This window comes from Panthera pardus, unplaced genomic scaffold, assembly GCF_024362965.1.
Source record: "Panthera pardus isolate Hobbes unplaced genomic scaffold, ASM2436296v1 HiC_scaffold_12, whole genome shotgun sequence".
Classification (NCBI taxonomy): domain Eukaryota; kingdom Metazoa; phylum Chordata; class Mammalia; order Carnivora; family Felidae; genus Panthera; species Panthera pardus.
In genome coordinates this window covers 14,669,319-14,684,925 of record NW_026526677.1, presented here as the reverse complement: position 1 = coordinate 14,684,925, position 15,607 = coordinate 14,669,319, and the positions used below count along the sequence as shown (strand labels likewise).

Below are 15,607 nucleotides of genomic sequence, written 5' to 3'. Positions count from 1 at the left end.
CACTTACTGACTTGTTTGGAGAGCATGAGCCGGGGACGACGGAGAGAGAGAATCCCAAGCAGACTCAGTGCTGACAGCCTGTTCATGGGCTTGATCCCACAAACTGTGAGCTCATAACCTGAGCCAAAATCAAGAATCAGACTCAGCCACCCAGGCACCCCTGTCATTTTTTTCATTAGCCCAGAGGCCCCAAGTAAGTTAGCAGAAAGTATGGCCAACCCCAACTAACTTGCATGCCTTTTCACATATCAAATCTTGTAGGTTTAGCATAATTGCTGAATGATAAAGAGATTGAGATTGAAACTACCCTTATTCCTTCTATGTATTTTCTATATACTTTGTTAAAAACCTTTTTTTAAAAGATTTTATTTTTTTAAATAATTTCTATGCCTAAGATGGAGCTTGAACTCACAATCCCAAGAATAAGAGTCACATGCTTTACTGACTGAGCCAGCCAGGCACCTCCGTATTTTCTATATACTTTTAATTAAAATCACTCCTATTTATTTATTTTTTAAAATTTTTAATGTTTATTTATTTCTGAGGCAGAGAGAGACAGACAGAGCATGAGTGCGGGAGGGACAGAGAGAGAGGGAGACACAGAATCAGAAGCAGGCTCCAGGCTCTGAGCTGTCAGCACAGAGCCTGACGTGGGGCTTGAACTCAGGGAGTGCGAGATCATGACCTGAGCTGAAGTCGGTTGCTCAACCGAGTGAGCCACCCACGCGCCCCCAAATCACTCCTATTTAAAACAAAATGATTTGGTTAGTACAGGTCTCAAAGTTATTTTACCATTCTAAATAATCCACTTTCTACATGGGAGTAATATTTATTGGACTTAATTATTGACAACTTTACTGATTTGGTAACACTAGCACTAATATAATAAAATCAGCAATGAAAACTCCTACGCTTAATAAAGCAAGAGCCATTTTTTGATTGTTTGAGTTTCTCCACCGTTTTGTGGCAAAGTTCAGGCAGATTTCCTTATTTTACAAGTGAGACACTTTAAGTTGAAAAAAAAAAAAGTTGGTAGGTATCTAAATTCACAGACTCGTATAATTAGTAATGGAGCCTGGGTCTCAACCATTTGTTTTCCATATAAACACTTCCCAAAAGTATTTTCTTTGAGTTATGTGGTAACAAGATTCTTTGGCAAAGGGCATGCATGGGACAGGTATGGGAAACAAATTCGTACTATAATTCAAACCACTGTGAAGAAAATGACTTGCAAATTATGATACACTGAGTCAAGAGCAAAACCATAAAGGTGAAACTGACTTCTGCTTTTCTTTTCAGTTTTAACTTTGCTTCATTCTGTGGTTCATTTAAGTATGTGATTTTTATTGACGTGCCTATAGAAATAAGTGTACTTTTGATATAAAATACCGTCATCTTACTGTCACGAATCACTAAGACAAAGATAAACAAGCCATCAAAAAAAGTATTCAAACCAATTCAGGGGCCTCCTGCCAAGAATTGTTTGTCTTTCACTTTGTAAAAGTATGCGTATCATATATGAATCATTAGTTTTATTTTCTACCTCATTCTGAGGCTATTTGGGGGAAGCATTTATTCTACTAGTGACCACTGTCAAGCTTCACATTTACTTCCATATCATTTAACAAAAACTTTGATGACTTATACTTGCATCTTTGACAAATCTGAGTTTGTCAGGGACCCAGAGATATGTCCTTTACAAAGACTTAGCTGTATAGCCCTTTAGAATTGGAAAACATTTGGCGACTACTAAGAATTTTTACACTTCTTTTTAAAAAAATTTACTGATTAACTGCATTAATTTTTATTAATGTCAAGATTGAACCTAATGTCCCGAAAGACTGACCTATGGAAGTCATCATGAGATTAATCGGAAAAAAAATTTACATATTAGATTTTATTTTCCCAGACGCTGGGATCATATCTATTAAATATACCTTCATGATATTAGTGCCATCATCTATATTCTCCATGCACGTTTCTGACACTGACTTGTGTGTTATGTCTTCCCAGGGGGCTGTTATGCATTCTTACTGCACTGGATCATGGGAAATAGAAACAACGTCACCGTGTTTATTCTCTTGGGACTCTCTCAAAACAAGAACGTTGAAATCCTCTGCTTTATATTATTTTCATTTTGCTACGTCGCCATTTGGATGGGCAATCTGCTCATAATGATTTCCATCACATGCAGTCCACTCATTAACCAACCTATGTATTTCTTCCTTAATTGTCTCTCACTTTCTGACCTTAGCTACACATCAACAGTGACACCCAAACTTCTGATTGATTTGCTGGCAGAGAGGAAGACCATTTCCTACAGTAACTGCATGACACAGCTCTTTATCCTCCACTTTCTCGGAGGCATCGAGATCTTCATCCTCACGGGGATGGCCTATGACCGCTACGTGGCCATCTGCAGGCCCCTGCACTACACGGTCATCATGAGCAGACAGAGGTGCAACACAATCATCACAGCCTGCTGCACGGGGGCATTTCTACACTCTGCCAGCCAGTTCCTTCTCACCATCTTCTTACCCTTCTGTGGCCCCAATGAGATAGATCACTACTTCTGCGACGTGTATCCTCTCCTGAAACTGGCCTGCACTGACACGTACAGAATTGGCGTCTTGGTAATTGTCGATTCAGGTCTGATTGCCTTACTGGCTTTTGTGATTTTGATGGCGTCCTATTTTCTGATTCTGTACACCATCAGGGCTTACCCTGCAGAGAGCCGCGCCAAAGCTCTGTCCACCTGTAGTTCCCATGTGACAGTTGTGATTCTGTTCTTTGTGCCTGTTCTCTTCATTTATATTCGACCAGCCACGACACTTCCAGAAGACAAAGTGTTTGCTCTCTTCTACACCATCATTGGCCCCATGTTCAACCCTCTGATCTACACGCTGAGAAACATGGAGATGAAGGATGCCATGAAGAAAATTTGGTCTCGTCATTTGTTCTTGGAAGGGAAGTAACTTCTATGCAAAGCGTTCTAGAATTTCACGTTAGAGCTCCATCCTGACCCTAGAATTAATAAGAAATGACATACAGAGAGTATATAGTGATTGCAAAGCCAGCCTCAGGTTGGAGCTCAGAAACTTTAGCATTTTCAAGACTTCTCCTGATTGGACAATTTTATTATTTTTTAAGATGTTTTTTCTTTTTTTTATTTATGTATTATTGGTATACAGTATCCTATTCATTTCAGGTGTACATCACAGTGATTCAATGTTTTTATACATTTTGAAATGATCCCCAGAGTAAGTCTAATTACCATCTGTCACCATACGAAATGAATACAATATTATTGATGATTGGACAGTTTTCATTTATGTTTTTCAATTCATTCTTCCTCCATTCTCCTCAAATACCTGTCCCAAGTTCTCCTTAATATGATAGTTTATTGTGAACGTGTAACGAAGCCTTTTCTTCCCTCCTCAGGACTTCCACTGTCACTAAAGTGTACTCCTATTGACAGAAACTAATAAGTCTCCTGGTAGATAAGAACTATAGGTAGATTTTACTCCTGGCATCTCAGAGGAGAGCATAAAAGTAGGTTTTTGAGCTGAGGGAAATAGGTACATGAGCTGTACAGCGTTCATAAACACTCTTTTGTATGGTATTTGAACTTTATGAAAGGAGCTTATATTTATATTTTCAATGAACAAGATGCTGCTGCTAAGGTAGTCTCACTCTTTTCCTTCCAAAAAGGAAACAGATCATCCTCAACATTCTGGACGAAGTTAATTCCAATGTTAGTTTCCTTTCTAGGTCAGGTTATAATCCTCCCTAGAAAATCTGTAACACTAAGAACAGATTGTAAAATTACTCAATACATTGCTACATTGCTTCAACTGTCATGAGATAACTCATGATAACTGGCAATGAGATTCTAGTTAACTTTTATACCTTTATTTCTTGTCCTTTCTATTCATTCTTTCCCTTAATTTCAGGTTGACCTTTATTATTGGGGTTCTTTGTCTACTAATGTGAACCAAATCATCATTCCTGATATTCTGTGTCTTTAATGATCTTGTCATTTTTCTTTTTCTTTTTTTAAATTACTTTTTACTATTAGCTATGGAACTTTTAAGAGATGCCCTGGGTTCCAGATATTGGTCATCCATGCACCATTGTGTCAAATAAACAAATCTGACCTTATCATCAATACCAATCACGCCAGCCCCTTTTTGTCTTTTGGTTTCACAGAGGCAGGAGGAGCCCAAAATGTCCAAGTGTCAACTTCACTTTCCACTTCAATAAAATAATTGTTGTGTTCCCTGATGAAAGCATAACCTCTATAAGTAAAACCTATAAACATGCTGAGTTGAAAAATGCTGACACAGGGAGCAAAACAATTCTATAATGATTTTAGTATAATAATAAAGGAGGTCCTTGCATACACATTTCTTTTATTCCATAAAATTCTATAACTGTTTTTGGGGCACCTGGGTGGCGCAGTCGGTTAAGCGTCCGACTTCAGCCAGGTCACGATCTCGCGGTCCGTGAGTTCGAGCCCCGTGTCAGGCTCTGGGCTGATGGCTCGGAGCCTGGAGCCTGTTTCTGATTCTGTGTCTCCCTCTCTCTCTGACCCTCCCCCATTCATGCTCTGTCTCTCTCTGTCCCAAAAATAAATAAAAAACGTTGAAAAAAAAATTCTATAACTGTTTTTATCATGACTATGGATTAAATAAAATCATATATTGCTTAACACATCCTTAAATATAGAACTCCAGCTTTTCAGCGTGCTGTTTCTGAATTGACACTGTTCAGTAAGCCACTTACTCACTGCTTCTAATCAGTTACTTAAGAGAAATGGGTTATGAATTGTTTGCTAGGGCTACCATAGCAAAATGCCACAGACTGTGTGACTTAAACAAAAATATATTTTTGGGCAGTTCTGGAGTCTGGAAGTCCAAGGTCAAAGTGCTGGCAGGTTGAGTATCTCCAAAGATCTGTGTCCTTGGCTTGTAGATGACTGCCTTCTCTGTGTGGCCTCACATGGTCTTCTCTCTGTGCACAGATATTCCTGGTACTTTTTCTGGGTGTCCAAATTTTCTCTTATAAGGATACCTGTAATATTGGATTAAGGCCCACCCTAAAGGCCTCATTGTAACTTAATTGCCTCCTTAAAGGCCTTATCTCTAAATAATCACATTCTGAGTTACTTGGATTCAACATATGAATTTTCAAAACCACAGTTCAGTCTATAACAGGGTATGTAGTAGGATCAGTGAATTCCTGTGTATATGTCCACTACCATGCTTCTTTTTTAATTTTTGTAATGCTTATTTTTATTATTTTGAGAGAGAGAGAGCGCACTGGGGAGGGGCAGAGAGAGAGGGAGACACAGAATTTGAAGCAGGCTTCAGGGTCTGAGCTGTCAGCACAGAGCCCAACATGGGGCTTGAACTCATGGACTGTGAGATCGTGACCTGAGCCAAAGTCAGATGCTTAACCAACCGAGCCACTCAGGTGCCCCTACCATGCTCCTTTTACTCTGAAATAAATTACTTGATCAGAATCAATCCTAAGTGAAATAACGTGGTGGTGAATAAGACATTCCATAAGTCGATGCATTGTGCTGCTTGTACAAGCATTATAAGCAAGAAAGACGAATCCATATCCAGAATAAGTGTCTATTTATGTGAACACAAATTCTGTTTCTTCCATGTTGGAAGGTTTTCAGTGTAATCCACTTGCTACGACAAGACTGAGTAACTGAGTAGTCTCCCTGAAGAATGTACATGTTGAGCACTCAATGTTGGTGTGACAGACAGTAACTTCTAAAGATGGCCACAGCAGTATTTCCTAATTAGTCCATATGGAGAGACCATATGAGGAATTTTACGGCCAGCAGCTCGTCTGGTGTCTGGGCTCAGAACCAGTGTCAACTGCCAGACATGTAAGTCAAGATGGCCCCAGATGACTTCAGCTGCTAGCTAGTGAGCACCCCTCGCCTTTGAGTTTTGTCATCTGAGACCCAAGACATCATGGAGCATAGCCAAGCCATCCTCACTACGTCTAAATTCCTGATCCGTAGAGTCCAAGTGCATAATAAATTGGTCGTTTTACACCACAAAATCTGGGGTTGTCTTACATAGTCGTAACTACAAAGTAGTCACAGAAGCCAGATGAACCTTCATGAGGTAAATTTCATATTGTTCATCCCTAGCAATAGCATTCGTAGGGATGCTTTCTAGGCCACAATGGCCACTTTAGACCTAGACCAAAGAGTTTGAACTTGTAGCTGGGAATAGAGGATGGCTGAGATCCATGAAACATATAATCTTGTCTACCATCATTGAGAAGTTCCTCTGCAGTAGACACCGACGTGTATGACTCACATTTTGTCCGTTCATATATCCACATCTTCTACTCATGCTTTCTAAATCTCTAAACACCAGTAAAACCATTAACGACTGCCATGAATTGGAACAGATCTATGCCTCTGGTTATCTCTTGGTCTGTACAAAGTAGACAACAAGATGAACTGGCTAAGCTTTTGCCAGCTAAGAAGGTCTTCCTTAACCCCTATCATTTTGGGGACATTCATATTCGGGGATTTAATGCTACAACGTTCTATTCCAGTTGGTGCCAAGTTTCCATGTAGAACTAAACATAAACAGAGAGAATCATATATTTCCTTTGCAGCCAGCTCCCCATAAAGCTACATGTGCTGACTGAGACAAAAGAGATGAAATCACAGGAAATCTCCTCAACGTTTCTTGAGCCTATCAGACCTTAAGGAAATAAACATCATGGCGCCAGGAAATAACTGAGGTGAGGTTGTTACATAATCCCCAGGCCATGGGACTCTCTGCTACTCTGGAAAGGAGTAAGAAGCAGATTCTGCTTGTACAGAGGTTTCAGGGCATGTGGGTGCTCAAAATTCTCAGATTCAACCCCAAACATCACTATCTTAGCTTGCAGTTTCATTTTCCTTTTTTAGGGTTCTGTTGTTGACTTAAGAGACCATAAAGGCTGTACTTTTCTGTTCCCTTGACAGCCCGCCCTGCTGTGCTTGTGATCGAATCCTTCATTTTCCTCAGGGTCTGTGTTTTGTCTTCTGGAGACCAGAGCTACGACAGAAAACCTCTCATCCTGATAAGTTGTGTAGGTGAAGTAATAGCTACTCTATACTTTATATAAGGTTTCTGATACCAACAACAGAAGGCGGGCCATTTCACAATCCTTATAATTTTGTGCTTCTCACACCACACACCTTTCAAGCTCCACAGACATTGTGAATCCCAATACATCAATGATGTTTGTGGAAAATCACTAATTTTTTTTTTTTTTGCATGGAAAATAAGAAAAATGTTCTCTTCAAACATAAGGTCAAAATTGTTAATAGCAGAAGCATTATAAGAGTTTTCTCTCAAATTACTAATTTATATGTTCTTCCACTTAATAACTATTTTTTTCTACAGATAGGAATAACTAGCTTGTATGGTGTTCAGTCTTTTTCAGACTATGGCTGCTCCAATACAACCAAATTCCTCACTTTTTTTCTAAATTAGTCAGCATACTTTTCTTCTCCAATCCTGACCACAACCTATGCATCATTTTCAGACACATTCAGTCTGCCCCAATTCTTTACTCATACTTTGCACCCAGAAAGTCCCCAGTTACGCTTTGCATAATCTACAATTGACCCTTGAATAATGTGGGGATTAGGGACGTGCACAACTTTTGGCCCCACATCCCCTCAAACTTAACTACTAATAGCCTACTGTTGCCTCGAAGCCTTACCAATAACAGGAACAGTCAATTAGCACATAATTTTGTATGTTATACATGTTACATATGTCATATACTATATTATTATAATAAAGTCAGCTAGTTATTAGGGAAATCCTAAGGAAGAGAAAATACACTTATAGTATTGTAATATATTTATTGAAAAAAAATCCGCATATAAATGAACTCACATAGTTCAAGCCCATGTTGTGCAGGTGTCGACGGTACTATGACCTGTAGCTCAAGCTTCACTTCGTTATGCACCATTTTCTAGCTATTTTGACCACGCTTTCCATTCTATATAACTTTTTAATTGATTTCCTGGATTACAAAAACATCTTTTTTATTTTAGAGGAACATTTCCTAAGTTTTATTTAGCACAAATCCTCATTGTGGTATTTGTAGGAGAAAGTACTATAAATTTACGCCTGCTCTCAGAGTTAAATATGTGGAAAATGGTTGCCAAAGCGGAGGTTAGAGGAAGAAGTAGGGCCATTGGGATGTTCAGTAGGACACAAGAACCTTGCCACCCACTGTTCCATCAATTTCTTCTGCACTAAGGCAGACTTCAAATCCTGGCCTTAGGCTTCTTCTGCATTTTCTAGTTCAACCTCTGTAAAGACATTACATTATTCCCTACTGTTTCCTCAGAACGTGTTTCAAAAAAAGCACATAATTTATTGTCTATCAGTATTGGATAGAGGTGAATTCTTGGTTTGTGCTCAAATTCCTCAGGGTATAAAAAGTTCTTAACCATGGCATAACTATTTTTTTAAGTACTGAAAAGGAATTAAGTCATTTTCAGCTGTCCATTGGCCAACTTTTCTTTTGGGAAATGTCTTACCCCATAAAAAAATGAGAGGGAGGTCTGGGGCTGTAATCTCCCAGGTAATCTAGTTTAAATAACACTTGGAAATTAAACAGCATTATATATACAGGTCCAATGCTGAAACCAACGAAGAGGCACCTTTTGAGTAGAAAACACACAAGAGCATTTTTCAACATAAATGCCAATGATGATTTTATTTCCTTTTAGTTTCAAAAATCAGGAGAAAATGATTCTCTTTATAAGAGAAATAGGAAAGTCCCAGAACCAGGACTTACATGGGCTGCTCGTGTGATGAAATTCATTAATCTTCAGCAGCAAAATTAAGCATTTATTTTGATCGTGTTGAAAACACCAAATGCCACCTTTTACTCAGAGATAAAGAAATTTGTCCAATGAGATAATCGCCTGGTAAGTAAAATTCCAACCACTTTATAATAAAAAAAAACCATGACTTTCAAACTTTACAAAGCTTATATACAGCATAAATTAAATTTTTATCTATAAGTATGCTGATTTTATAGGCTCATTTCCCTCTTCAAGTTTTGTAAATATTTTCTATAGCAACTTTCTGTTACATTAGTACTGAATTCAGTGAATGATTGTGACTATATCCCTGAGAAAACTTTGGAGCTGTTGTCAAAAAGTTAGCTCAACCTTGATTTCTTGAGTGAGGCAACTTGGTTACAGAAAGAAATAACCAAAAAGGTAATATGCCCCTGGAATAATTCTAAGAATAATTTGAGCGTGACAGCCAAATTATCAGTATCCAAAATCATTTATTTTAAAAATCAAAATATTCTTAAAATTAGTCTTCAGAAGCTATCAATATTTTATCCAAAATTTAAAGAGGCTTGGTTTCCTTTTGGCAAAAGAGAGATAATGAAAGAGTCACTGGGCCTCTTAGGATCAACGATTAATACAAGTGGAAGATTTAGAACTACCTGTAAAGTATGGTAAGCACTAAATAATATTAGATATTGTCATTATTTCTCTTTTACGTCTGCGAATGACTCTACTAATAACAGCAATCTATATGATATAAATTGTAATAGCTTACATTTTTATCTATTAACATTTTAGTGTACTTTTGTTTATTTTTCCCCATTATATATTGGGTACCTAATCCATACATAATGATTTGAGGGAAAAAAATGTGAAAGAGAAAAAAATTAGTGCCTGTTGCATACTTTGTACCTGATTATTCAACCTACACAATTATGGAACATTGATGTTAGGAATGCCCATGTTAAAGAAGGAAAAACTGCCAGACGAGTTAATTACCTTACTCCAGACCATATGGCCAGATCTCTAGCCTGGTTTTGTGTAAATCCAAAATGAATCCACTGAGTGTAGTATTAAATTATCAAGGGTAAGAAGAATACAAGGCACTGTCATTGCCTGTCTGATGAACTGCCTTGAATCAATGTAATGAAAATTAATTTCCTGGATGTTCAAATTTAAATTTTAATAATGAGATAAATGGAAGTATTTCAGGGAGGCTTAATGAGATAAAGATTTCTACAGGTTTAAAGACCCAGCAGTTGTATACATTTTTCAGTGCTCATCAAAATAATCCCCTTCGCCCATTTTGCCCATCTCCCCACCCATCTCTCCTCTGGCCACCACCAGTTTGTTCACTGTATTTAAAATTCTGAGGTTTCGGGGCGCCTGGGTGGCTCAGTCGGTTAAGCGGCCGACTTCAGCTCAGGTCATGATCTCACGGTCCATGAGTTCAAGTCCCGCGTCAGGCTCTGTGCTGACAGCTCAGAGCCTGGAGCCTGTTTCAGATTCTGTGTCTCCCTCTCTCTGACCCTCCCCCATTCATGATCTGTCTCTCTGTCTCAAAAATAAATAAACGTTAAAAAAAATTAAAAAAAAAAATAAAATTCTGAGGTTTCTGTTGGTTTTTTTTTTTTGTCTCTTTTTTCTTTGTTCATTTGTTTGGTTTCTTAAATTCCACAGATGAGTGAAATCATATGGTATTTGCCTTTCTCTGACTGACTTATTTCACTTAACATTATATATTCTATGTCCTTCTATGTTGTTGCAAATGGCAAGATTACATTCCTTTTTATGGCTGAGTAATATTCCATTGCCCCCCCCCCCACACGTGTGTGTGTGTGTGTGTGTGTGTGTGTGTGTGTGTGTAAAATCACATCATTATCCATTCATTTACTGTTGGGCACTTGAGTTACTTCCATAATTTGGCTATTATAAATAATGCAGTAATAAATATAGGGGTGAAATATTTGCAAAAGAGTGGTTTTTAAGCGTGGGTATGACATAGAAAACCATAATTTTAGAGATTAATTTAGCATGGTATATTGAATAAACTAAAAAGAGACAAAGAGTTATTAAAATAGAGGTGGAATATCTCTGTCACACAAGGTGACTAGCCTGGGTGCTGTTATAGGACCCTTTGCTATCAGAAAGGAGAGAGGACTAAGGACAGGGGGAACCTGAAATATATCCTCCAACAAGTGCCTTAAAGTATCTATTAGTTGCAAAAAAGGACAGGAAACACAGTCTGTTACCCCCTACATCCTTTAAAAAAAGGATACGTTCCTTTTTTTTTTTCAAAATCAAGGAATCAATTAGTGACAGAAACTTGAGTTCTTTAAAAAACATTGGTATAGTTCTTACATTTTAAGATAAGAGAAAAAGAGTCTAGGTAAGGGTTGGATTTTATGGCCTACAAATTAGTAAAGCAAAGCAAGTTTAAATAAAAAAAAATGTATCTCAGCCCCTACACTAGCTCTTTGACTGTATGTAAAATTGGGATTAAAATATCCTTGCTCCTATTTGAGATAAGTCTGTTGAGGCTAATGCTTCCTACACAAGCAGGTAGGTTGTACCTTCCAGGATTTTTATAGATTTTTTTGCAGAATTGAAGAAGATGAGGTGACTGAATCAATTAGGAAGGGCCAGCTTTCATTTTTTTATTTGTATTTCATATATTTATTGTGTGCATATTTGTAAAAGTGGAGAATATTTATGTAATGTTTCCATACTTAAAGCTAAGTTTAAATGGCCGAGTTCCATGTTCTTCCTGAAATTTATTTTGCTTTTCTACACGTCACCACCATGAGGGCCAGGACCTTTCACATCTAATCCTAAAGTCCATTACACTACACGGTAGGAACTCAAAAAATATTTGTCAAAGAAAGAAATAAAGTATTCATCTCTCTTTTTGTACACACCATCTTGAAACCCTTACTACGTGCAATTGATTTGAAACTTTGAAAAGCTCCATGTAGTATAGAGAAGGGAAGTGTCTTTTCTTTGACTTTTTTATTTTATGTGATTATTTTATGAAAGTTTTATTTCAATTAACAGATGAGAGAAAGGAGGAACCGGGGGAAGTGAAGAAACCCAGCTATGGTCATAGCTTGTGCTATGTGTTTGCGCCAAATGAGTCCTTCCAGCTCCTGATACGAGGTTCTCTCTCTAAGCCACATAAGCCTGAAATCGGGATGTTGTAAATCTAAAATTCAGCGACTTTAATATTAACAAGGGAGGCATTGTAAATAATATGAAGGTGTTGGGAATGTAAGTTCTTTTTTTTAAATTTTTTAATGTTTATTTATTTTTCAAGGAGACAGAGTGTGAGAGGGGGAGGGATAGAGAGAGAGGGAGACCCAGGATCCGAAACAGGCTCCAGGCTCCGAGCTGTCAGCACAGAGCCCGACGCGGGGCTCGAACTCATGAACCCGCGATATCGTGACCTGAGCCCAAGTCAGACGTTTAACCGACTGAGCCCCCCAGACTCCCGGAAATGTAAGTTCTAATTTAAACAGCACGTTTATGAATTCTTTGGGTATCTGATGATGCGTTGGAGAATTGTCACAAAGAAACGTTCGGCTGGGGCAAACAAGGGAACCAGGGAGTCATTGAATTTTTGCCCAGTTTGCCAGTTTGAGATTTAGTTAACGTGAAAGAGCAACAGAGACAGAAAGGCAGTGTTTCAAACTATCTTGCTTGTTAATTAATGAAATTTTTCTACTCATATTTTTTTTTCTTATGAAAACCATGTTTTTCTTCAAGGCTGTATGAAGAAAAGTATTAAAAATGAGCTTAGATTCTTGGAAAGGACTAATGGTAAGCTTTAACTACAGAGGCACGTTGGCAAATTCATTGAAAATAAACAAAAGAAAATAAGAAAACAAAAAAGGGGCATCTGGGTGGCTCGGTCAGTTAAGCGTCCAACTTCAGCTCGGGTTGTAATCTCACAGATCATGGGTTCCAGCCCCACATCGGGCTCTGTGTTGACAGCTCAGAGCATTGAGCCTGCTTGGGATTCTGTGTCTCCCTCTCTCTCTGCCCCTCCCCCACTCACACTCTGTAAATAAACATTTAAAAGAATTAAAAAAAAGAAAATAAGCATATTCACTATTTATTTTATTTTATTTTTTTTTTGTTTTAAAAATTTTTTTTAACGTTTTTATTTTTGAGACAGAAAGAGACAGAGCATGAGCAGGGGAGGGTCAGAGAGAGAGGGAGACACAGAATCTGAAACAGGCTCCAGGCTCTGAGCAGTCAGCACAGAGCCCGATGCGGGGCTCAAACTCACATACCGCGAGATCGTGACCTGAGCTGAAGTCGGACGCTTAACCCACTGAGCCACCCAGGCGCCCCGCATATTCACTATTTAAATTAAAGCTATTTTAAAAATATCTTCTATATATTTTTTCTGATTATAGGAATACTGAGAATATATGTAATAGCCTGAAAAATGGTCCTTGGGATGCACTTTTTATGGAATCGTCATTATTTCTACAAGAAATAATTCAGTCACCTTAAAAATATAAGAAAAATGGTGAAATCATGATTTATTCATGCAATCTTTCATTTATTAAAAAAATAATGATTGAAGTCCAGTATGTGTCTAGCAAGTGCCATTCATGCCTGTTTGAATTGCTCTAGCATAGCGTGTGTGTCTCAATATTAAGTATTTAATTCTTTTTTTTTTTTCATCTATTTCCGTCAAAAGACATGTCACAGCCACTTGCTCCTCAGCTGGTATCATATTTTCTTTATTGCTGGCTATACTGTTGATAAATATTAAATGGTTCCAACCCAGAGTCAGGACTTAGAGTGAGACAAATGAGTTACTCATCTTGTGTGCAAACAGCTCAATAATGAAGATAGTAAGATTTTTATGCAGTATTTAAAAAATGCAAATTCCACCATTAAAAAAAACCCAGAATTCTAAGAATTCTATTTATTTATTTTTCCAAGTTTGTTTTAAGGAATTCCAGCTGGCTAACATACACGTAATATTAATTTCAGGTATAGAATTTAGTGATTCAACCCCCCACCCCCTTCCAAAAAAAAAAAAAAAAACCCCGGAATTTTAAATAAAGACAGGATTCTATCTTACAATTGTGTAATTCACCTCACTTGCTTGGATTCCAGCCTGGCTATTTCAAGCCATCAAGCAGATGAGTTACTCCAGGAAAAGAAATGCATCCCCTCTAAGCTCACCTTTTGCATCTTCTACATAAGATGTCTGTGCATCTTTGTTTATGACATGAGCGAGTATGACCATTAATATTATTCCTTTTCACTCTACAAAGTAACCTGATCTGTTAAATTATATGTTAAGCCTATTCATAAAAGCTTAGAAGTACTTTAAAATGTACTATAGGAAGATGATGAGATAAATGAATTTATTTTTACAACACTCATTCGAATCCACACCATGCTCAGTCAATATTTCCCATGAGGACTTGTCATTTTTCTTTTTTTCAGGAAAACCTGTTGAGACTTAACTGCATTAGACCATGGAAAATATGAACAACGTCACTGAATTTGTTCTGTTGGGACTTTCCCAGAACAAGAAAATTAAAAACTTGTGCTTTCTACTATTCTTATTTTGTTACATAGCTATTTGGATGGGAAACTTGCTCATAATGATTTCTATCACATGCAGCCCGCTAATTGACCAACCTATGTATTTCTTCCTTAATAACCTTGCACTCTCAGATCTGTGTTATACCTCAACAGTGACACCCAAGCTAGTCACCGACCTGCTGGCAGAAAGTAACATGATTTCTTATACTAGCTGTATGGCACAGCTTTTTGCCATGCATTTCTTTGGGGGGATTGAAATCTTTATCCTCACAGCAATGGCCTATGACCGCTACGTGGCCATCTGCAAGCCCCTGCACTATACCATCATCATGAATAGGCAGAGGTGTTATACCATAGTCACTGCTAGCTGTACCGGGGCATTTCTGCATTCTTTTTTCCAGTGTCTCCTTACCATCAATTTACCTTTCTGTGGCCCCAATGAAATAGATCACTACTTCTGTGATGTGTATCCTTTGCTGAAACTGGCCTGCACAGACACCTACCGAGTTGGGATCCTAGTGGTTGCCAACTCAGGCATGATGGGCTTGGTGACCTTTGTGGTCTTGGTGCTGTCTTACTTGTTGATTTTATACACCATCAGGGCTTACCCTGCAGAGAGCCGCACCAAAGCACTTTCCACTTGTAGTTCCCACATCACAGTTGTTGTTCTGTTCTTTGTGCCTGTTCTCTTCATTTACATTAGACCAACCACAACTTTCCCGGAAGACAAAGTGTTTGCTCTCTTCTACACCATCATTGCCCCCATGTTTAACCCTCTCATTTACACATTCAGAAACGTGGAGATGAAGACTGCCTTGAGAAAAGTGTGGTGCCAGAAACTATGTTTTATTGGAAGGCAAATCATCTGAAAGGCATTTTCCCTCCTCATTACATATCTTACTTACGTGACATTCATTGTCTTGAAAAACCGTGAACTCTGCTCTAAGAAAAATAAGCATAGACATCGGTGTCAGTGATATTCTCTCTACTTAAGTTCATTAAACCATGAATTTTGCTCTAGGAAATGTAAGCATAGACATTGGGGTGACTGCATTAATATAATAATTTACCTTGAAATACTTTCTTTTTTCTTTATTGTTTCTTATTTTTATTTTTCCCTTGTAATCTGAGTCCTCATTTCCTTGCTGAAGTTCCGTTACACTTTTCTTTGATATATTTTTC

General features: G+C 38.0%; 2 protein-coding genes across 2 annotated transcripts; both read left to right on the top strand.

The window, feature by feature from the left end:
* Positions 1-2,045: 2,045 nt before the first annotated feature.
* Positions 2,046-2,975, top strand: LOC109245190 (olfactory receptor 4P4-like). Its single transcript, XM_019412504.2, has one exon. The coding sequence runs from the start codon at positions 2,046-2,048 to the stop codon at positions 2,973-2,975; it is 930 nt and encodes a 309-aa protein (XP_019268049.2).
* An 11,380-nt stretch (positions 2,976-14,355) lies between these two features.
* LOC109245285 (olfactory receptor 4P4-like) lies at positions 14,356-15,349 on the top strand. Its single transcript, XM_019412591.2, has one exon. The coding sequence runs from the start codon at positions 14,356-14,358 to the stop codon at positions 15,292-15,294; it is 939 nt and encodes a 312-aa protein (XP_019268136.2). The 3' UTR covers positions 15,295-15,349.
* Positions 15,350-15,607: the final 258 nt, after the last annotated feature.